Source organism: Cygnus olor, chromosome 4, assembly GCF_009769625.2.
Source record: "Cygnus olor isolate bCygOlo1 chromosome 4, bCygOlo1.pri.v2, whole genome shotgun sequence".
In the NCBI taxonomy this organism is placed as follows: domain Eukaryota; kingdom Metazoa; phylum Chordata; class Aves; order Anseriformes; family Anatidae; genus Cygnus; species Cygnus olor.
Window position 1 is genome coordinate 20424598 of NC_049172.1, and position 23423 is coordinate 20448020.

Sequence of the window (23423 nt, forward strand, 5' to 3'; positions counted from 1 at the left end):
TACAGAGCAGCTATATGACAACCTTCCAGCATATAGCTAACCTTCAGGATACAATAAACTATCAGAATACAGATTGCTTCGTGGTCACCTTGAAAGATCTCCTATAAGCGTCATCCAGGAACAATTGAAAAACACAGAACTTGTAAGGTCCCATCATAAGTAAATAGCTGCTATCCTTATAAAACAAATACTAAAACTTTATAGCACTACTGGCTCAATTTTATTATTCTGTTTCAAAGATATATATTTTTTCAAAGACAAAAATATTTTAGAAGCAAAAATAAAGCAGGAAAATACTACTTTAAAAGAGGTACAATCCCTTCTCCCCAAGGGTACTGAAAGAATATAGTTATTTCTCAAGAACGGAAAGGGAGCATGTAATGCAAATGTAAAAAATAAATAAGGTTTTAATTATATACTATGTCTTATATCAAAGAAAATATTTTAAAACTGTAATGATACAGAAATAAATGGCATGGCCCAACTCATGCATACACAGTAACACCTGCTTTTGTTTAGCACTTATTCTGTAGTTCTTACTGGCTTAGTAATTCTTAGTAATTCTTTACAGTTTAGTAATTCTTTTTGCCTGTGTTACAAATTTTAACTTAAAGTCTAGCTGGCTATACCAGCTTCTCTTGCAGTTTCTTACAGTGAGTTTTATGTTCACCACTGGATATAGAAAAGATCTACCAAGTTAACAAAAAAAATGCCTCTACCTCTATCAGGAATTCTGTGGACATTGGAGGGATTTTAGTTCAAAGCAGTCCTGTTTCATTTCACTAACTGTGTCATCCAGTTTATTCTGTAAACAAGGTTTTGCAAGCAGTAGGAAGCACTCTGGGTGGGGAATGTTAAGCTTTGCCTTGCTACTGGGGATAAGATTGAACCCTAGAAAAAACACAGCCCATGCACATTTACAGTGGATGAGATGAGACTGCACTCATGGACTAGAGGGGGACAACCCCTGTGCTTCAGGCATGAGATACACACACACACACACAGAGGAAGTGGCACCTCAGTCACACATCTCCAAAAATCAGGTTATCTTGAATGGCAGCAGGCCCTGTACAGTAGAGATGCTGCCTGAGACTGCCTGTCATCTTCCATGTCATCTTCCTTGCTCTTTATATTCCACAGAAAGAGCCGAAAGGAAGACTTCTCCCTACAGAGCATTTTCTTTTAACTCTAACAGTATCCCACATGGAACTCAAACGAGCAGTTTTCTTCCCAACTGGCTGGCATCTGAGCTGAATGTGGTGCTACAAGCCCCTTACAGACCTGCATGTTTTGCATGGGCCTCACAGCAAAGGCATTTCAAAAAGAGAAAATGAACAACCAAGAACAGCTTAAGATTTTTTTTTAAAGTAATACAAAATGGGCATGACATTCCCCTTCATATGGCTTACAACTGTGATTTTTTTTTTCTTTTTTAACCTTCATATGACCAAGAAGCAAATTTTTACCTGCCATGTCCAGAATTGAAAAATAAAGTCCCTGTGACAACATATTCTCACACTGTTGACTCAAAAACTCATCTGAAAGCTCTACAGGTAAATGCTACTGTGTTAAAACAGGCATAAAAAAAATGGGACACATCTGTGCCCTTGCCACTCGGGAAGAAAAATCCAGCTGAGGCCATACAGCCAGCAGAGCAGCTGTGAACAGGACACCCCAGAAGAGCTGAGGACACATTTCCAGTTGTCTGCTGAAACCTCTGGCAGAGGGAAAATGTGGAAGGGACAGAGGGAGTGAAGCTGGCCAGGGTGGTCTTGCACACTACTGTCCACAACCACAAGCTCACAACACCTGCAAAGCCTGGCCCAGTTCTCACAACACTTGAAAAACATCTGAACAATGGTCCTGTAATATCATCCTGGGTAACAAGTTGGCCTAAGCAAAATGTAAATCCCCTGCTCCTGCCTGAATGTGTTCTTAAATTAACTGTTGCATTCTGTAAAGGGAGAAGAAAAAATTTTTTATTTTTTTTATGTTCCAAGCCCAAAGAACCGGAGTTTCACATCCCTCAGAATTTTTAGTCCAAAGAAAGTATGTCCTGCAGCTTTCTTCTGGCTCCTTAAAAGGAAATCAGTCACTGTAACACGTCTTATTTTTTCCCCTTTATTTAAGGGAGCCAATCACCTATTTGGAATTATGATACTGTGTTGTGCTACTTCAAAGCCAGCAGAGGGAGCAGAACTAGCACATCCCTCAACTGCAGTGCTGCAGATGCGGCAGGGACACAGAATCAGCTGCCATGAAGAATTATACAGATATAGGCGGGTAGAGATGTAAGGAAGAAATTCTATTTGGTACTGACAGAGCAGCAAGACTATGGGAGAGAGGTCGTTATGCTGTGACAAACAAAACAATATAAATCATATTTGTAGTTTTATTTACAGTAACTTTAAAAAAAAATGGAAAAAAATTAGTTAACTCCAAGCTCTGATTTCACTTTTGGTAACAGGCTGATTGAAACGTGCATCAGACCTGTCCAGGAAGAGCCTGAGATGATTGCATATTACATAAATAAACAGACAATATTAAAAAAAAAAAAAAAAAAGACTGAAGACACCAAAGGTACTTACCTTTTTGTCAGGTTTTGGTGAATTACATATGGAATTTAGAGCCTGTTTCTTATACTCGAGCTTGTCATTTAGCTGACGAAGCTTATTTGCAGCATAACTGGCCTGTTCATTAATTCTCGTGCTGCATTCTTCAGTAGTTTCTTCACAACCGTGGCTCTAAGAATAGAGAACGGGAGTGACTGCATCATTAATGTGAAAAAGGAGAAATTTATTGTTTGCTCCATATCTCCATATGCATGTGTAAAAACATTTATTCCTGATAAACACACAGGCGTAATGGCACATCACTATAATAAATTCTAATAGATATTCCAGCCATCAGATCCTATATGAAATATGAGTTGTTAAAAACAAAAAAACAAAAAGAAAAGTCTCATCATTTATACTGCAGTTCCACATAATTCTTTCCAACTGTGTAAAATGACCTTCAAGCTAAGGCTTTAATATAAATGAGAGTACGAGTCAAAGTTTATCTTAAAAGCAACAACAGCTTAGTAATCATAATCAATATTCAGAGCCAAATAGAAAAGCAAACACTTAGCTCTGAGCTGAAAGATAACAAGACAAGGGGAAAAAAATAAAACCAGAGTTCTAACAAACAGTACTGCCTCCTACAAACCTTCACAAAACAGATTTATCAGGCTGCAGAACAATCTAAACCACATCCTTTCCCTTCATAAACAGATTTTACTGCTGTTTTTAGAAATGCTAATAAAAAAGTGTGTCAAAAGCACATATGCTTTACTCTAAGCTCATAAATCATTTTCTCATATTCACTCAGAAACCAACAGCTTTTTCTATCTTGTGTACTGCAGACATGCCAAAAAAAAAAAAAAAGAAAGGTGTGAAGTTCTGTGCCTTCCTCTTTAACACCTTTTTGACATCTGTGTTAACCTCCCCTGTCTTACTGCAGTTCCTCAAAGAGGAACGAAGAACTCGAGATCCATCAAACAGCACTGTGATGTAACCACTGTCAGCAATGCCATCTTCCATGATCTTTGAGGTTTGCTTGTGACCAAATCTATCTTAATTTATCAGTGGGATGAATCTAATCTTATGAACAAGGGACAGAGTTCTATGTTGTTTAATGATATTTCCACTAAATAAGTTTTATCTTTAGTTAACATAAAGCTAACAGAAGGAAATCTCATTCTGCAAGTTGTCCGAGTATCTCCTCAGTCCGAGGGTAACATAATGCAGAAATCAGGAGTTCTGTGCTAAGGAATCCGTGCCCTTTTCCAGCTCAGAGTTTGCCTGCTGTGTGGCTGAGCAAGTATTAGCTGCATGCCCTGTCCTTCCTCCTGTCTATTCCGCATGGACTGTAAACTCCTTAGGTCAGAGACTGCTTTCCAAGCATGTGTACAGAGCTTAGCTCAGCTCACAAAAGCTTGTTGTTGTCTCCTGGCACTGCAATAATACAAATAATAAATATTAGCAACACTGGACGTCACTCATAACTCCACTGAACGCAAGCATAATATAAACACACTTGCTGGGAAGCACAGGGGTCAAAAAGAATCCGAGATGCTGGTTTTGACACTGAAGAGTTAACAGCCTGGTCACACCAAGTTTGGTTCTAATAACTGAAGGGCTGCATTTAATTACAAAGCAGTAAGGCTCTGCTCCCAGGGGCAAGCTGCATGATTTCTGTCATTAATGTTTCAGCAAAAGCACTGCTGAATCTCTAGGTTTATCGTGAAATGCCAGGACTACAGGACAGCAAGTTACTGCTATTAAAACGATCAAATTTACCAAATAAAAGATCACCATACTCAAATCTGAGATCGTAATGGATGGAGTTAGTTCCACCTGCCTGCCCCAGCAGTAACACCTCCCATTGCCATTAGGGCTCCAGAACGCAGACTCGGGATTTATTATTTTAGCCATCTGATGCACACAGCACCAATGAAGGAAACGAGTCTGGTGGTTGCAAAGTACTACTTGCCTCTGTATTTTTGTGTCTAGATGCGACCTTTTAAAGGGGTTTTGTCCACGCCACAAAAAAGCAATGACAGATTACAAGGAAGAAGAGTGAGCTTGTTCTACCTGCGGCAGAACCAGCAGAGCCTGCCCTTGCCTGGATCCCTACCTTCTGGTTTCATTTTCTCACTTTTAATCAGGGCTCCCTCCAGGAGGGCACTAAATTGTTTTTTACCTATACTGCTATAACAATGAAATTTATGGAAATTTAACACACACAATGCCCATAATGCCCCAGGAAGTGCGGACTTTGACCACCAAGACCCAAACCAAAATGAAAACAACCAGTATTTACTAACCGTATGCAACTCCCTCCTGACACACGATGTTTCTCAGCTATGGTTTCCCATACATGGGTAAAAAAAAAAAAAAAAAAAAAAAAGAGGCTATTAGCTAGCAGAGTACTTTGAGCCACATTTAAAAGCCCACTGGAAGCTTCAGAAGGAAGGCTTTGATATAATTTATTTTCACCTCAAAGACCCTGAAGCCTGGCCCAGAGCCATTAGGATTACTCTTAGTAGAGAGAGATGCTCTAACAGTATATGCAACTTCTTGCTTAATTTGTGATTAAAAAAATGCAGAAAAACCTTAACCATACACGCCAAAATGGCAATATTTTAGTCTTTAAGGTTTCACCACAAATGCAGCCTTCAAATCTGACGCACATTTAACCTAACACCAAGAGGAAGCACAGATGATGCTGATGTCAAAAATCTAATTTTTCAGCAGCTATAGTAAACGTTATCTGACAGAAGACTGTCAGGCAGTCCTAAAGCATCGTGTCAGTTTTTCTTGGAGAATGGTTATTACTGTTAGGCTGAACAAAATACAAGAAAAGAATAAAAACTACAGAGCTCAGTATTTAGAAAGTTCTGGGCAAAAAGAGCAACAGTGTTTTTCTGCAAGACCCAGTGACTGGAAACAAAAGGAAGTGAAATTTTTGAAGTACCTACCACCCCCAAAACATATCTGGGTCAGCAATAAGAAGAGAAAACATGTCTTAAATCTTTTATCAAGGAAAGGAACAGAGGGAGAAATGAACAATGAAAAACCGAGGAAACTCTGAAAATCTGTATGGGAAGTGATTTATTTACAACAGCTCATCTTTGAAGATTTGCTGACATGAGAACTACAGAGACTATAGTAGCTCATCTAAAGAAACTGAAGTCATATTTAAAGAGTAAGTATGAAAAGCCTCAGGTTTTGAAATAATTGTTTGTAAATGCTTAGGTTGACAGAAATCCTCTGGATTCTGCTCCCATTTTTTTCATTTAGATTCAGATTTAGACAAACTCATATACTTCACCGTGTTCTGAGCAAGTCCACGTGTAAAATGAAGACATTAATGCTGATCTGAAGTGGCAGCCTGACTGAAAGATGTTTGCTAGTCTGAGAGATGCCCTTGTCAAAGTGTTCTAGGATAAAAGTAACAAGTTCCCCCAACCAGACTGATTTAGAGAACCCACTGAAAATACTTGCCCCAAGGGAGTGACCACTGGGTTATTGCTTATGACATTTTGAATGCTCTGTTTTAGTATTTTCAGTTCCAGTGTCATTTTAATCAGTTTAAGCTTCCAAGATAGCCTATTAATTTATTTCATAAATTAATAAAAAGCACTAAGATTCTATTTTTTGCATTACTTTTTCTCCCTTTTTTTTTGCAACTTCTATTACCTATTCAGTACCTAGGACATGCAAGGTGGACAGGAACAGAGAGTGTCCAAGACAAATCTACCTAACCAGTGAGATTTCCTTCAATTGAAATGTAATTGAGTTTGTATGAGGTATGTTGCGTTCTCTGATACTTAGAAGCAAAATGAAACATAAGGAAGACAAAAGGCTTAGAAACCTGAGATTATATTTTTAACTTATTTGAAGTTTAAGTAGTCAGCCGTTTTGTACCATTTTGTTTCAAATGGACTGTGAACATATCAGGTTTACCTGACAAAACTACAAAAGTGATGGTATTTATAAATACATTAGAAAAAAATAAAAGAATCCCAAAGCTCAAGGACAGGATATGCTTCTACACACTTTATGCAGGAACATCTTCACATCATAAGAAGCAGTGAAAGAAACTGTCCATGTGACTCACCGCTTCATCTTTGTCCTCAGGAGTCAGTTGCAAAGAACTTCTTTCTTCTTCCTTCTTGATCAATCTCTCATATAAATCGCTGACAATGAATGAGGGGTAGTATCTGTCCTTTAGAGTTTCGTAAACATCTGCCTGAATTCTGTAGAATACTTCAATGCCTTTATTACCCACAAGACTTTGCTGTATTTCTTTATAAAGTGATTTTTCCACAGGTATTTCTCTGCTTTCCACAAAAAAATTCTGATAAATTTCACTCACCAGTTGAGGTATTTCAGCCTACAAAGCAAGGAGAGAGAGGAGGGAGAAGAGAGTAAGAAATAATGTTAAAAATACTAGGATGGCTCAGGATGCAGGTGCATAATTTGAAGGATGATCAAGTTAATTTCATGCCTAGATGTATAAGCACACATCTGTGAACCTCTCGCTGAGATCAAGCGCTCTGCCTGTGCACCTATGCAAAGCAGTCAATTTCACAACACTGATATTTGTTAAGTAAAGAAACAGCTGTGGTCTAAAATTATCAAAGTTTCCACACCCATTGATTTTAGAATTATGTTCCAAATGCATGTATTTAAAAAAAAAAAAAAGTGCTGAAGGGAGACTCTGGTCACTGTTTTAAGTTCAGATTGTACAGTTCAGCTGCATCAGCTCTCCTGTCTTCTGCTGGATAGAATCAACTCTCCCAATTTATATGTGACTACTTAGTTTTGGAGAGGGAAGGCAACAAAAAAAAAAGGAAGAGAGGAAAGTACACCAGAGAGACATTTACCAGAACAGGAGGCCAGGTATTTCCACTGAGCACAGAACAGCGCACAAGGTTGAACTTTTCATTACCAAACAGGAAAGAGAGGAAGTAATGCAGCACAGCCCATGATCATCTCTCTAAATTATCATCTCTAAACTGACCCAAATTAAAGAAGTTTTAGCTACTCCCTTAGTATAGCAGAATGTGCTTGCTCGCCTTTTATTTATTTATTTCAAAATCAAAGCTGCTTCTGCAGCAGAGGACAACCCTTAAGTTCCACAGTGCAATGTAATTAAGGTATGTTGGAGACTTTCTAAAGCAATGGGAAATCTTGAATAAAGGCATTATAAATATTCTTCTGAAAATGAGCAGAGGATTCATAGCTGAAAGGTCATAAAATGCCTTATAGCATCTTTTCTAATCATGACCAGTTTGCAAATCAAAACTAATTTATACAACTCTCTTCACGGTGCCTGCCAAACCCATTTTATGAACGCTTTCTGAGTTGGTTGTTAGTCATTTCCACAGATCCTAATAACGGTTCACTACTCATGCTCTACAATTTGCTGCTTTGGTTACAGGACGTTATTTGTGTTTTCCAGCTGACTAGAATCTTTTTTAATAGGAGAGTAATGAAATGACAGTGAATTAAAAAAATAACACACTTAATACTGAAATTCACATTTCACTGTAGTGTGAATCCTGGGAGTTTTCCAAAAAAACCGTTCCCAGTGCTAACAAATAGCAAGTCCTCTACATACTTGCTCTGCACCATTGCTCCTGGATAATTCTTGCAATGATATTTCCTATCCCTGTTTCAGGGTTCTCATTCCTACTTTATTTGAGCACAAATTACAAGGTAGTATTTTTTCTTCCCTTTAGCAGCAGAGTAACTTAGCTATTTGTACCAAAATTGAGCTGGGAGAATTTTTAATTGCCATATTATCCCCAAACATTAAGAAGCTTTAAAAAAACTAACAAATCAAAGCCACCTAAATTGCTCAGTACCCATCCCATGGTATTGCTATTTTACAAACAAGCGGTTAATGTCCAAGCCACGTGGACTTGCAAATTTTCCCACCTTGTTAGCACTCTTTAGGCACTCCACAGACTCCCAAAGACCAATCAAAGCCATCTTGTCCATCCTTTCCATATAGATTCGAAAGTGCTCTCGGTATGAAGGGTTGGCCAAAATTTCTTCAAACTGAAGAATCTGAAGAAAAGAAAAACAAGTGTAAAACCCGGGAAAATACCCAACTGGCACTGAACAGCAACTCTTCACCATTGGTGCACATTAGGGTAACTAAGGCAATGAAACTAAGTTTCCCAGGTGAACTTCCCAAGAACTTGAAGTCTTCCCCCTAGCTGCCCACAGGTTCCGGCTGTACACACACAGAAAACAACCCAGAAAAAGACAACTGATGTGGTTCAATCATCTTCTGCTCTGAAAGATTTACATTCTTTCTTTGCTACTTACAATTCACAATATCAATTCTGTGGATTTGGAGAAAGGCAAATGTAAGCCACCACCCTTTAATTTAAGGAAGAACAATGAGCTTTCTTCCCAGAAGTAACGAGTCAACTTTCCAGTTTTCATGCCTAAAAGCAACACCTGTCTCAATCCAATGGGAGGTCTGTACATGCAACAATTCGGTCTTTCCAGTTTCAAAGTGAAATTCTTAGGCAAGTCTGTCTTCTTCAGGAGGCCCAGAATAATCCCAAAATGCCTTTTCCTCACATCATTATATGAACAATACTTCAATTACTCATAGCCACTCAATCTGAAATTAATTTTGAAACTCAGTGCTTCATTTTCAACTCACTTGGCTTCTCTGTATTTGCTATTTGACATGGAATCTCACGTGGACATATCATAAGCATCAGAAAAACATTTCTTCCAGGATGTTCTTTTGAATTTTGAAAACTCCTTTCAAATGCGCAGATGTATTGACCACAGACCCCAGTTTCTCACTGTATGTGTAAAACATCTATATTCATCAACATTATTTCGAAGTCACATTAAAATATATAACATAAAATATGTAACAGACACAGCGCAGCCCAAGCAGCTCATCTGATTTCTTGGCTAAAGCATCACATTAGACTGGTCAGCTTCTGCACCACACATCCCCTGCAACATGAACCTTTTTCAGATAAAACTATGTTCTTTTTTCCAAGACCAAAGGCCTTGTTCAATCTTGCATTAGAATTCATACAAGTTTATATTTATAAAGTAAATAATTGATGTTTCCAACAGATTCAAACCACTCAGAGTAATTCCTTCATATTATTCTTACCAGTACTTACCATCCCCTATGTACATGCCATCTGTACTTTTTACCAGCAATTATTTAACATTTTATTCTAAAATAAAAACCAGACTGCTCAAATGTCTATGTCTAATTAATTTTTTTTCCTATGTTGTCAGGACAACATTTTTAATCTACCTGAATGGTCACATTGCATAAAGTAATGCTTTAGATCAACCAGAATGTACATTTAAAGTATTTTGCTTCCAGGGTTAAAAAAAAAAAAAAGTGTCAACTTGAAAGTTATGCTCATTATTTCAACACAGCATCCTGGTGCACTGAGACTCAGCATCTGATCCAGTCTAATAAATGAGATGATAATGTCTTCTCTCAACTTCTGTTGAGAACTTGTGTTAAAGCACAGCATTACTCCTTGACATAACACATCCATTCAGAGGACAGTAAAGGAGTTCTTGCAATTGCTTTGCCTACTACAGTCAGGAATTATTTTAATCCCCTTGTCTCCAAACATAAAGCAAGGTCTAACTCCTTGCCTTCACCTCTCTAGCTTCTTCCCATCTCTTACGGGGAAAATCTCTTCACCTGATGTGCCCGCAGAGCACCATGCATCCCAGAAACTAATGGACTAAATTCAACTGCACAGACTCTCTACAGTTAGAGAAGTGTTGTTTCTTAAAAAAAAAAACTTAAAAAAAGTGAGTTTTAAGAATTTACAAGATAAACGCATCTACCCTGCTACCAGATATGGTTCAACATTTTCCTTCCAAAAGGTATGACTACATTGCAAAGGTCTAAGGTGACATTTAAAGTCATTCATGAAATGAAATTGCCAAAAATGTAACATCCAACATTCCCATGAGGCAGAGGAGCCAAGCTGAAAGAGGGCCAATCTATTTTTCGCTTGATTCAAACGAACAGCAGCACCAGCAGTTTCCATGCCACAGGCCATACAGCTTTGAGGTGTATCTCAATTACAGTTTGTTACCCTGGCAGCTAGGGTATTAGGTGGCCAGCTCCATTCAACGGAGTGACGACAGAAATCGAGAAGCATCTATCAGAGATACAGACAGGAAAAAGAACAGGCTCTGATATGCTGCATAGGACTCCTCTTCCTCAGATGAAAACGACGAGGGTTTAAGTCGAGCAGAAAAGGAAATGAAACCCAGATTTCCCACGCCCAAACAGATGCTGTAGCCAATAAAACCTTAGATTAAGAAACCATTATCCCTTTCTCCTCCTCTACTATTCTTGTGAATCCAGGCCTTTTCTTTCTTTGATGGAAACTCCTGAAAACAAAGCATTTCACCAGCAAAGTGAACAGATCTTCCCATGTTGAACAAAATTAATATTTTTCACATCTCATAGCCACCAACCAACTGACATCTCTTTCTTTGTAAAGAAAAGCAGGTCCTTAAACTCTGGGGCTAATGAATCTTAGCTTCTTGTGACTTTCCATTTTACAACTAAGACATTTTGGTCCTGAACAAGATAAATTCCAAGAGAGATTAAGATATAAATAATTTCTCTAACGTGGGTCTTCCAATAGTTAATAATGCAATTCAGGCCACGTATCAACATAACTCTCTGGAAAAGCCATGTATTTTCCTAAGCTTAACATCTGAGACCCAAACCACCGATTCAAATTTAAGAAAAATTGTTTGCTGAAGTCAAGCTGCACAGGAGGGAATCACATACACATTCACGTGCCCAATTACTGACACAAGTCATTTTTTTAATAAGCCAAGCTAAAGAAGGCCCTTTAAAAACTGTAGCCAGCTATTTTTGGCTGAAACAGCTCCTCCAAATTTTGAGCAGCGTTTAAATAAATTCTGTTTGTCTCAGTTGAAAAGCTCATTTTCATCTTCAAAGTTCCTCAGTGGTAGTCACGTGCCATTCCTCCTCTGCATCCTTCACCATACGAGTACCATCTGGACTTGGCTTGCTCTGAGCTTAAGAGCTATTCAGGTACATGAATAAAACAAACATCTGTCCTTCAGAGTTCACTCCTTGAACATCCTCCCTGAACAACACAGAGACAGCTTTGCTGAAACTAGGCTTACTGTCATAACAGAGAATGTCAGTCTGTGAAAAAGAGGAATATAGAGATGGCAATTCAAAGACTAGTCTGTGGTTTAGCTGCTTTTGCTGTACATCATCATACTCTATACTTCGCTCTACAATTACCTTAAAGGAGGCCTAAAGTGATGGCACACGCCATCGCTTTTTGAGTGAGAGGTCACCGTGGTCTCTATACCTACATCATCCTTGGTATCCCCGCAGAGGCTGCCAGCAAGGAGAACAGTTAACAAACAACCCCTCTCAAAGGTAACTGTGGGTAAGTGCTGGGCAGGGAGCAAGGCAAGTGCAGCCATCCCTCCCCTACCCCAGGGCTCACTGCGCAGGCACCCCATGGTATTGAAAGTGCTGGCACCTAACAGTGCTCTTACTGAATCTTCTGCATAGTTACCTTGCAACCTATTTTAACAAAACATAAAAAATACACAGAAGAGCATTTATACATCTTTTTCCTGCAGAAATGAAACCTCACAAACTCTTTTTAGGCTCTTGTTTGATTTAAGGCTAGACTACTCTCTAATTGCCAAAAAGGTTACAAACGTTGGACTATAAACCTTATTAAGACATCACTGATAACAAAGACAAAAGACTTTGTTTGAAGCTGTAAGATGTCATAAGGTGCATACAATCCAGGAAGGATTCTGTGGGATAGTCTTCCTTCTCTGATTTAAAGACCAAGATTCTGTGCTAGTCTGTTATCCTCAGTGAGTGATTTTATGACTCAGTATCATCATGGAGTACAAAGCATTAAGCTATGTTGGCACACGCACGTGCATTAGGGCATGTGTGCACCCTCAAATCTAATAGCCAGTTAGCAGATACAATCTTAGAATTATCAGCCTCAACAGCAACCCTTTGAGTCCTTTTAAGTCAAGAGCAGCTTCTGCGTTGGTGGAAAAACAGCAGCTTTACAGCAGCCACATCCATTCCCTGCTCCGACAGCACAGTAACTAACATGCCACAGCTGGTGAAAGGCTTTGCCGAGTCCTTGGAAGGGGTTAGAAATGTGTTTTCCAGCAGGTGTTTTGACCAGCATCCCCAACAAAGCAAACAGAACAATTTTGTTCCTGGACCTCTAAAGTACAGAGACCTGGTCTTGGCAACTCCCTAAAGCCTTTCACTGGCTGGACAGTCACAACACCTCTCTGGAGACAAACATAAAACAACTATTTAATTTGGAAGGGCTTGTTTATGCACCAGTTATGGCACAGATGCAGTGTACCGTATTCCTGTGCAACAGACCAAGTTCCCATTCACTACAACCACATTTGCATATGAGTAACTCTAACAGCTGATAACTGCTCCACAGAGTCAGATCAGAGGAATTCTGCTTCATATCACAGTGAAAATCTGATCAGTCACCAGTTAAGTCGGCATCTATCCAAGGACTGTGGTGGAAGCAGGCTCTTCTGCAGGAGTTTCAGCCTAGTCCTTGACAGCAGAGTTAAGAACACAGACTGCCTCTGCCTCAAAAAGCTTTCAGATGATTTCTGGGTGGAATTTTCCTCGCTATTTCACAGCTAGTCAAGGATCAGATCGCTCAGAGCTCCTTTTACCACTGATGGTTCATAGAATGGCTACACTAAGGAGATACTGCAGCTCCACACATCGAGCATCACAGATGCTGTTATTTGGATGTTGTACAGAACACAACAGACCAAACAAATCATTTGCTAAATGAACGCAGACAAGAAGAACTCAATTAAGTTACTGCAGTACTGTGCAAGTACAGTTTCCAAGAAAAAGAACTAAAACTGCACTGACCAGGAGCAGATTAGAAGAGATGATTTATATTTTACACTAATTAAAACTGCATTTTTTCTGGAAGCAAATCTGACACCCGGGGCAGAGTATAAATCAGTATCAGAGCTCATGACAGAAATCAGATTCAGATGGTAGCTGGTTTTGGTTTGGGTTTTTTTTTTGGTTTTAAACATTTGGTTATAATTTACACATTAAGGATAATGAGGTAATTGAAACATGCAAAATCTATACAATCCCAAGACTTTTACATATTTATCGAAGAGAAAACCAACACTGTTTTTCAATTACCTTCTGCTGTAAAAGGAATAAAAAAATATTTCAGATCACATCTTTTTTGTATCATTAATCTGTAACAGGAGAACACTGACAGCTCCAAATAATCCACCTCCAAATTTAAGACCATAATGAGAACATGCATTAAAGACTTACCGGCAATGCTATTACTGCCCTGCAACCACAAGGGGAAGCTTTCTGTAGGATGCAGAAATGCAACCAAAACACACGGCTAAGGCCACTAGTCCATTTGTCCTTTGCTCAGTTAGTACCAAAAATTCCCCAAAGTTACTAATGCATTCAAGCTTCTGTACTACGCTTACATAAAATAAAAATCCAAAACCACTATCAGTAAATGCCTGTTTCTGACCTATTTCATACATGTTACAGAAAGGCAAACTTCCAGTTTCTGCTGCACAAGCTGGCTATTCTGCAGGTCAAGCACTGGCCTAACAGCAAGCTGGCACACCCAGACTAATGAGCGGTGATGGGCCTCCAGCAGCAGCATACCCACATTAGCTTATCTACTAAAGCCTTTCCCCTTTTGCTGTGAAAAGCCCAAGTATTTGATCAATACTGTCTACGTAGAAGGGGCCGGCATCCAAAGTAGCACTGGCAGCCTTGAAGAGCTCAGACAGCAGCTGCTGGAAAACAGGCAGTGGATGGGAAGAAATGACAGTGGAGAAAGCTTCCCTTCCACAGCCAAGCCCTGGGCTTTCCTCTGTGCTCAGAGAAGACCATTGTGGCCTCTGTCTCTAATCCAGCCACCTTGAGCCTCTTCCCTCGTCCCACAGAGTTGGGAATAACAGAACAAAGCAGCAAATTCCCTATTTACTACTTTGGGAGGTTCTAGGGTTTCTTTATAGAAACACATCCAAACCTTAGAAGCAGAGCAGCACTAGATCCCATCATTTCCACCACCAGTACAGTAAATGCCCCTACCCAATGCAGCTTTATTACCTGACCTTGAACAATCGTTTGTCACCATATATCTACCCTGGAAAGTACGTAATGTCTCAGCAGGCACTGAAAGGTGTCTACACAGTAGCATAAGTGTCCCATGCAGTTCTGCCACGCGCTTCTCTCTGTCCTTTTCTCATTGGCACTACTGGCTACATCCAACTTTAGGAAACAGATCCAGGCTGCCTCGGCACAATCTATGACATGCCATCTGAGGTCATGCTTTAAGGACAAATGAAAGGGGGAGGGAGCAGGGAAACGGCTCTCTTTCAGGTCATACAACGAAAAGAACATAAATATTGAGAAATACAAGAAAAAGTACAGAGATGTGTGCCACTAAGTTACAATTATTATAAGGACATAACAAAACTAAAAGATCCCTACATGAAGAAATAACTTCTTTTTGTTCTACGTATACGAAAAAGATAAAATCTTCTAATTGGAATACACAAATTGCTGTGCTTTGCCCAAAGGGGACAGAGTAAATTACACAAGGAAGCAACTAAACAAAGTTTAGCAAGGACAATTAGCCATGATTTTATTTTTGTAGCTGCTGACTAATACAACAGCAGTTACGTTTTTTTCAATCCCAGAGTAGAGTGATGTGGAAAATCAGCATTCAGTCAACAGCTCTAACAGAGCTGTTCTGCAGCAACTGCCCTTAATTTTGCCAGTTGCCTTCCAGAAGTAAGTGTTTGCTTTTGAGTAACTCAGTATTACAAAACCTACAGGTATTTCCTACAGTAAATATAACGAAGCAAAGAAACATTGCACATATGTTGGTAATCTTTTTAGAAAGAAAGTTGCTACCCTGACCTTATCAAATCCCTGTATGCAATATGCCTGCAAAATTACAAACGCTTATAAGCCACCCGATCCTTTGTGAAGTTCCACATTTAGCATCCTGAACCATCAGTAGTCTTCCCAGGCACTACAGTGTTTATTTCCCAAGATAAATAAAATATGCAGCAATTAATTTACACTTGACTCCTGGGGGAAAGGAGGATTAATGACAGTGGGGTTAATATGAACTAACATGTTTACAATGACCTTCAGACAACATAAGTGTTATTCGGTTCATACCTTCTGACTCTGAGGGGCACCACCTTCATCAGAAACGCCATCTTCCTGTTGATCATAAGCAGGCCCTCCCAGGAGCCTTATTCTCTTCTCACATTGCTTCTTTGCCACTGTCAGCTGATTAATATACCTTTTCACGTTGCGAGCTCTCAGTAGGTCAGCCTTCATTGCTGCAGTTTCTTTTCCTTTTGAATCTGAGAATACAGCAAACCAAAGACCATCTTTTGTAACACAAAAACATCTTCTTACCAATGCCTCTGTGACCTGCCTGATCACAGCATTTGTCATTCAGGAATCAACTGTGCGCGTGAGTACAGATGCTGTAAAATTTGTGTTTGAAACAATGATTATTTTGAAATATTCTCCTATGATACCTCAAGTGCTTATATAAAACAGTTCAGGAAAAAATCCGTATTCAAATGTCCATTGAATGCTGATCCCCCTCCAGCTCTCTTGCCATAGCTTGTTACAAGACACGGATCTAAAATTTACTACAGGTCGTAACTGCATTAGGATGTTACCTGCAGCCATAGTGTATAACTACTCATGGAGCTGATAGTTCACATACCTTACTGAACATAACACTGACTACCTAGAGTCATGAGAGACTGGACTCAACCCGCTCCAGCCCAGCATTTCATATTCCCATGCACCTCATTTGTAAATCCGAATTTCTTGAGCTTTGTGCGAACAGTACAACAATCGGTCTCTCCCTCAGGTAGCATTTACTGAAGCCCAATCAAAATAGTGAGATGGCTAAGAAAAATCTTATCATGCCACAGCAAGACTGAACGATAATGTTAAGTAGTAAAGCACATGAGAAAGAGAGACAGCTGAATAAGACTTGGTAATAAAAGGTATGATGATTGCATATTCTACATTCCAGCTTCTTTAGTTAATCAGTAGGGCCTTAAAAAAAAATAAAGGAGTAGATAAAGCAGATAAAATCCTACTGTGTTGAAATCATGCCTGTTTTATACCTGCAGGGTGAAATTGATTCTTGTTTCTACACTAATTTTATTATACTTTTGTTCGATAAAAAAAATCCCACTTTTGCAGACTGCAACTAGAGCTCTGTAGCAAAGTACCTGGCTTGTACTCAGTTCGGGATTAGATCTCTATCATTTATCTCTGAGCAGTCAATTATTCTATGTTTTAAAACACCAAATACTAGTAAAACAATGGGGATGAAAACAGCATTCCATTTCCAGAACGCTTGCTGGAAAGGAACAACCGTGCAGCTAGGTTTGTGAATGCATACATAGCAAAAGAAAATCTCTTTGGTATGGCTTTAAACAGGTATTTGAAATAGATTTCTAATACACTGAGGTATCTTTCAAGATTCTTTTCAACCTTTTATTTTCCCCTCGAAGCCATATATAAATACTGCATGTGACTTAAATTTTTTTCACTCATATACTGAAGGACAACTCAATGTATACGGAGCTTCCTGAATGTAATATGAACACAGATATTCTCCCAAAATCTTTTACCGTATTTTTAATCTTACTTTATTCGCTGCATGTATTCATGTATGTTGGCATGGAAGTTTCCTGATTCAAGGACTGTTAGTGTTTTATTGGATAAGTATCATTTGCATCTGAGCTGCCATGGAATAGTGAACTACAGAGATAATATTCACTGAAGCAAAAGATAAAATGAGTTTACCGTGAAAAAAATAAGCCATCTGTTTTCCTGGCATGTTATCTCCACAGGGAAGTCAATAGAGCATTTAATTTAGTGTTTCAGTTCCCTGACCAGAGGTACCAGTATTACTGAGAGAAAAGGAAAGGAGAACAACAAAAGGCAGGGAAAGACCGCAAGTACAAAATAGCTCTCCCCCTCAATTTAAAATATTGAGGATTAATACAAATACGTGAACAGCAGTTTAAAGTGGAAGATTAAGACCAAACATTTCCCCTCCTGTACCTGACTCCAAGATGGTTTCTATAAGTTCACAGTTCTCAGAATAGGTTAAATTCTTTGGGCTCAAAATACATTCATACAGACAAGCGTGGATCTGACACCAAAACACTTTGCCCAGATCTGTCTCACCTCTCTTTTCAGCTATGATGCCCATAGGGTACACCCACACACTCTCATCTCCTCTGTCTTAGCTGGGCTAATACATCTTGCTCCCTTATTCCTCTGCAGCTGTAGCTATTACTCCACAGAGCTGACTGATTCTTGGGGCTTGAAAACCCACACTTTCCAAAGGTTTGGAGTTGTAAATAAATAAATAAATAAATAAATAAATAAATAAAACATGCAAAAGTCATCACGTCTACTTCACTTTAAGTCTTATCATCCTGTGATTGCAGAAGGTGTCCAGGAAAGATTAATGAGCCCTACGTCCCAGTTGCTTCCTGTGATTAATTACTTTCTTAGCAAAGATCCTTCAAAAACATCTTTACACCCATAAAGAGCCACTCCACGTCAGAAACACTTTTGGCAGAGAGATGAAGATCGCTCTGCCAACCTGTTCCTGCGCCAGGAACAAAGGGGACTGCCTGGTCACCACAAAAGCCTGGCCCTTCACAAATAAAAACCAGGAGGCTCATGAGTGGCATTCCTGCAAATACTGTGCTAATGTGCTGCAGAACAAGAGAGACGGGCTGGATGCACAATGAACATTGAACATGACTTCCCTGTTCCACAGTAGGAAAATAAGCTAGCAGAAATCAGGAGGAGCATTTTCATGTAAGCTGGGGAAGGCCAGGAACATCATTGCTTGTCTTTTGAGGTTTTTGAAAATTCTCTGATTTTCATATCTGAACTGTTGTGGTTTTTGTTTTTGTGGTTTTTTTTGTTCATTTTGTTTATTTTTCATATTAAGCCCTACCAAAAGGCATTTTAAGCTATAAAGCCAACTTTATTTTTTATGTATTCTTTCCTGATCCCATCACCAAAGTACTGAAATACAAATACAAACCTTTTTGCCATTTCTGAGAATCAGTATATAAGCTGTTCTCTACGTTCATGTACCATTGCATAAGCCAAATAAAACCAGAATGTTACAGAAGAGGCTTGCATTTACTTGCATACCCTTCAGTAAGCACCAACAAAGGAAAAAGAGGAACAGCTACATGCTACTAAGACAGACACTGTTCCATCACTCTGCAAAGATAGGAAATGCATCCTTTGAACGCATTTTTTTTAACCACACTTTACAGCTTTTGGATATTTTTTTCCCTTAAAAACAAACAAACAAAAAACGCACTCATCAGCAGCAAAACAAGACAGAGGCTTCTTTGGCACTCCCTCCACAAGTTACATACGCTTTTTCCAGCAACAGCTAATGGGGGACTTGATCCCCAAAGGAGCTAAAGGCTCTTTCAATAACGTCCTCCAAAATAATTCCCCTTATCAGGGGAAACTGACAAGATATGCGGTGCCAAGTGGGGCCTTCAAAACCCTGAAGGCTAATGTGCAGCCCTCCCAAGGGCATCAAAACGCAGTTACTACCAAGAGCACAACATCAAACTCCGCTTATCCACAGCTACCCAGCCAATTTGCTGATCGCAGCCATTGTCCCTTTCGGTCTGGCAATCACTTCTGCAACATATGAGACACCACAGTTCGGATCAGCATTCTTCTGTTGGGTCCTGCAAGAAGTTACATGCAGTCATGTCCTAGCTACAACTCTCAAAGGAGCTCAGGTCCAGGCCGTTTTTCACTATTTCACTGAGGGCCTTGCTTTCAGAAGCACAACCTGCAAAGAACAAGAAGCAAGGTTTGCATTCTTCCTCCCTGTATAATTCAGCTGACACTGGAAAATATTAAAAATACAAATGGTCCAAAGTTCAGTTGGAGGGGACCTTCAAAGATTACGAAGTCCAACTGCCTGACCACTTCACGACTAACCAAAAGTTAAAGCATTGTAAGGGCATTGTCCAAAAGTCTCTTGAACAATGACATGCGCGGGGCATCAACCACCTTGCTATGAAGCCTGTTCCAGTGTCTGACCACCCTAATGGTAAAGAAATTCTTCCTAGTCTATTCATATCCAGTCTGAACCTCCCCTGGCACAGCTTTGTGCCATTCCCATACATCCTAGATCCCTGTGACATCTCAAATATCTCAAGCTCTCAGTGCTAGCACTGTTTTTGTTTGTTTGTTCGGTTGTGGGTTTGTTTGTTTGTTTGTTTTTCCTCCAAAGGTTCCACAGCTCCTTGGAGAAAAAAAAAAAAAAAAGTGCTACAAATATCTGCAGACAGATTCAGAGCTCTTTATCAAATCCATCACATCAAGTCACGTAAACCCTGCTCACCAGTGCAAACAAATACTGGTCATATCACTTCGGTTACAGAAGCGTGTGATTAGCTCAGCCGCAGGACAGAACTGCGGCCAAGAAAGAACTCATCTTCAGGTAAAAATAGCTTGAGTTACTAATCAAGCATCACCCCAATTCAAGTCCCATTCCCTTTGGTACACCATCCCTAGTCTTCAATATGACAGTGTTTTGACTTTCAACACTTAAGCCATCCATGATCATAAAAGATGGTTTAAGTCAGCTACTGAAAGTTGTGCTACACCCCAAATGTTTCAGGCAACAGATCCAGGAGAAAATCCTTGAAGAGAGATTATAGACAATTCAGGCAGTGATCATTAGAAAGGCACAGTGCAACACCTCCTTCCCCATCAGTCACAGCTGCACAGCTGAGCAAAACAAAAAACAAAGGGGCAGTACGACAAATTTGAGTGTGGGAGTAAGCATGGGTACTATACAATAAAATAACATTGACCACAAATAGCTTCTGTCTGTGTTCCCCTTGGTCACTTCTGTCTGACTGGTCAGCCTTCTTCCCTCCCTCTTTCAGTGATGGTCATCTCTCCAAATCAATTGTGGAAAAGAGGCATTGCCATCACTAGCTCACACGAAGGATCTCAGGAGGAGAAAGAGGAAGCTCCTCTATGGAACTGACTTGAAAACCACAAATCAAATGAGTCTCCAACAATCAGTCACTGCAACCTTCACCTTCATCCACAAGGGTGACAGAATCAAAGAATGGCTGAGGTTGGAAAGGACCTCTGGAGGTCATCTGGTCTCCTGGAGCTGCTTGCCCAGGACCATGTCCAGGTGGCTGTTGAAGATCTCCAAGGAGGGAGACTCCACAGCCTCTCTGGGCAACCTGTGCCAGGGCTCAGTCACCTGCACAGTAAAGAAGTGCTTTCTGATATTTAGACAGAACCTCTTGTGTTCCACTTTGTACCCATTACCTCTTGTCTTGTCACTGGGCACCACTGAACAGAGCCTGTCTCCACCTTCACTGCGTTGTCCCTTCAAGTATTTACACCTCTTATACACGTTGATGAGATCCCTCCTGAGTGATCTCTTCTCCAGGCTGAGCAGTCCCAGCTCTCTGAGCCTCTCCTCACAGCAGAGGTGCTCCAGTCCCTCAGTCATCTTGGTAGCCCTCCATCGGACTCCTTCCAGTAAGTTTAGGTCTCTCTTGTTCGTGGGGGCCCAGAACTGGACAAAGTTACTCTAGGTGCAGCCTCACCAGTGCTGAGTAGAGGATTTGCTCCACATGTACATGCAAGCACAACCGCAGCTTTTTCAACACTTCCAACACGCTATGTAAAAATAATTGTGTATGCATGTTTATTCTTGTGTGGAGGATGGGGTGGTGGGAAGTCATCTAGGTTTGTCATAATTAAGTTGGATGGCACCTGTAACGAACTGGAATGCAGAAGTATCCACTTTACTTCATTCTAAATTATCACCTTGACAAACCCACACATCACAACCCACTCAACGAAGTCAGTTTGGAATCCGAGTTTCTAAAAGAAAAGTCCCTTTCTACAGCTGAACATTGAAGCATCTTTCAGAGCTACAGTACACAAAAAGTCTACCCCCAGACAGTCCTGTTTCTGTACAAGTCTTGAGCTCCACTTATAGCAGCAGATATCTAGATGTATAGTGGGAATGCTCAGCAGGAGAAATCTACTGTAACACAGCAAATTTCTTCCTACAGAAATGGCCGCTTATTCAATCTGTCTCACAATCCCTGCTTGAAAAGGAACAATTTTCTCAACAGCAATGTCCTGTGGTCAATTACAGTGTGGTGCCTAAAAAACAGTTCTATCCCATCATCCAAGGATGGTTTCTGGTCATGCTGTTACATAAAAGGTGGAGGGCAAAGAAACGTAGAGCGTCAGCCAAATAACTCCATTCAGTGTTGGAAACAGTCTGGTGTGACGTTTGCTTGGTTTTACCCTAAGACAAGTACATGCCTTTAAGAGGTTTTGTCTGTTTTCTGTTTTTGTTTTGTTATTGTTACTGTTTTAAAGAGCATCTAGCAAAAAGGGGTCCCTGTAGGATCCTGTAATACAGCATCAGTGAGAGAAGAAACAAAGATCCGTCTGCTGAACATTAGAACTAGTGTAATTACATTACAACAAACATCAAACTATTGCAGGAACTTATTTTTGTGGTTAACTCATGATTGTTATTGAAGCTTTTTCTTTTGAAAAATTAAGAACTAGTCTACCTTTCAGAAGCTCAAGCCCTCTCCTACTCACGCCACAATTGCCTACAGATTGATCCTCTTAAAAAACAGCTTTACTAGAATACAGTAAAAGAATTTTTAGATAAGCATTTGTAGTCTTTCATAATATTAAAGATGCAGATTTTGTTAAAAAAAAAAATCCTAAAATTTAGCTCAAATTTGATTTGGTACTTCCAAGAGATCAATCCTTATCAAAAGACAAGGTGAAGAGAGGGTTGAGTTTTTGTTTTTCAGAAAGATGTACAAAGCTATTATTCTTCCAACCAGAGCACAGTCTGATTGTACAAAAGAGCACAGTCCGAAAATATCAATAGGAAGAAACAAGGATGAGTGAAAAGCAAGCCTCCTCCTCCAGTCACTGCTGGAATGACCCTGACAATTTTAGAAGAGGGTATGTAGAAGGTCAGTTAGGAGAAATAAAGCAGATGCCTGTATGCTAAAAGATTCAGCAGTTTTGGGCAAGTGTAAATGAGGGAGGTAGTGTAGTGCCAGCATGCAAGATAACAGCTTCTATTTACAGTGGCCTGCACAACTCCAAAAATAAACTGTCAACACCTCTGCAAACATTAATGCTACACGTGGTTTCTTATCATTCGGCTTTAGCAATGACCAAAAGCAATTCTCATGGACACAGAAGTTATATTATCCATCCACAACAGGCATCATAGTCATAACCTCTCACATTATTTTGTCTCAATCTTTTAAGACATTTGACTCTCTCAGGGAGTCAAATGCAAAACTTACTGCTTAAAACGAATCAGATGCTTTTATACGTTTTCCTTTGCTCTTCTAGGCTCACATGCCAGAAGATTCAAGAGATAGAAATCTGAAAAGAAAAAAGACCCTATAACATGCCATTTTTCACTAGAAGGTTTAATACAATGATGTTCAGAAGTACTCTAAAGGACTTTTTGCTCATATTAGAGGGCTTTAACAGCTAGATATTTTGACAATAGGTGGCACCAACATTAGTTAAATTAAGAACCTTGTCCCTGCTGAGGGAAAAACATTCCTCTCAAACACCTCTGGGCACTAATACTAAACGAATACTTTGATATCACTGGATAAAACCATAAAAAA

The 23423-nt window shown here is 39.7% G+C and overlaps 1 protein-coding gene across 2 annotated transcripts in view; it reads right to left on the reverse strand.

The window, feature by feature from the left end:
* Positions 1–23423, reverse strand: part of SNX25 (sorting nexin 25) — an 89883-nt gene that overhangs the window by 21083 nt on the left and 45377 nt on the right. For both annotated transcript variants that reach the window (XM_040554467.1, XM_040554466.1), the window contains 4 exons: positions 15835–16025; positions 8490–8621; positions 6664–6939; positions 2589–2744 (listed from right to left, as the gene is read on the reverse strand). In XM_040554467.1, the coding sequence (XP_040410401.1) occupies positions 2589–2744; positions 6664–6939; positions 8490–8621; positions 15835–16025 (755 nt within the window). The remainder of the gene's footprint in view (positions 1–2588; positions 2745–6663; positions 6940–8489; positions 8622–15834; positions 16026–23423) is intronic.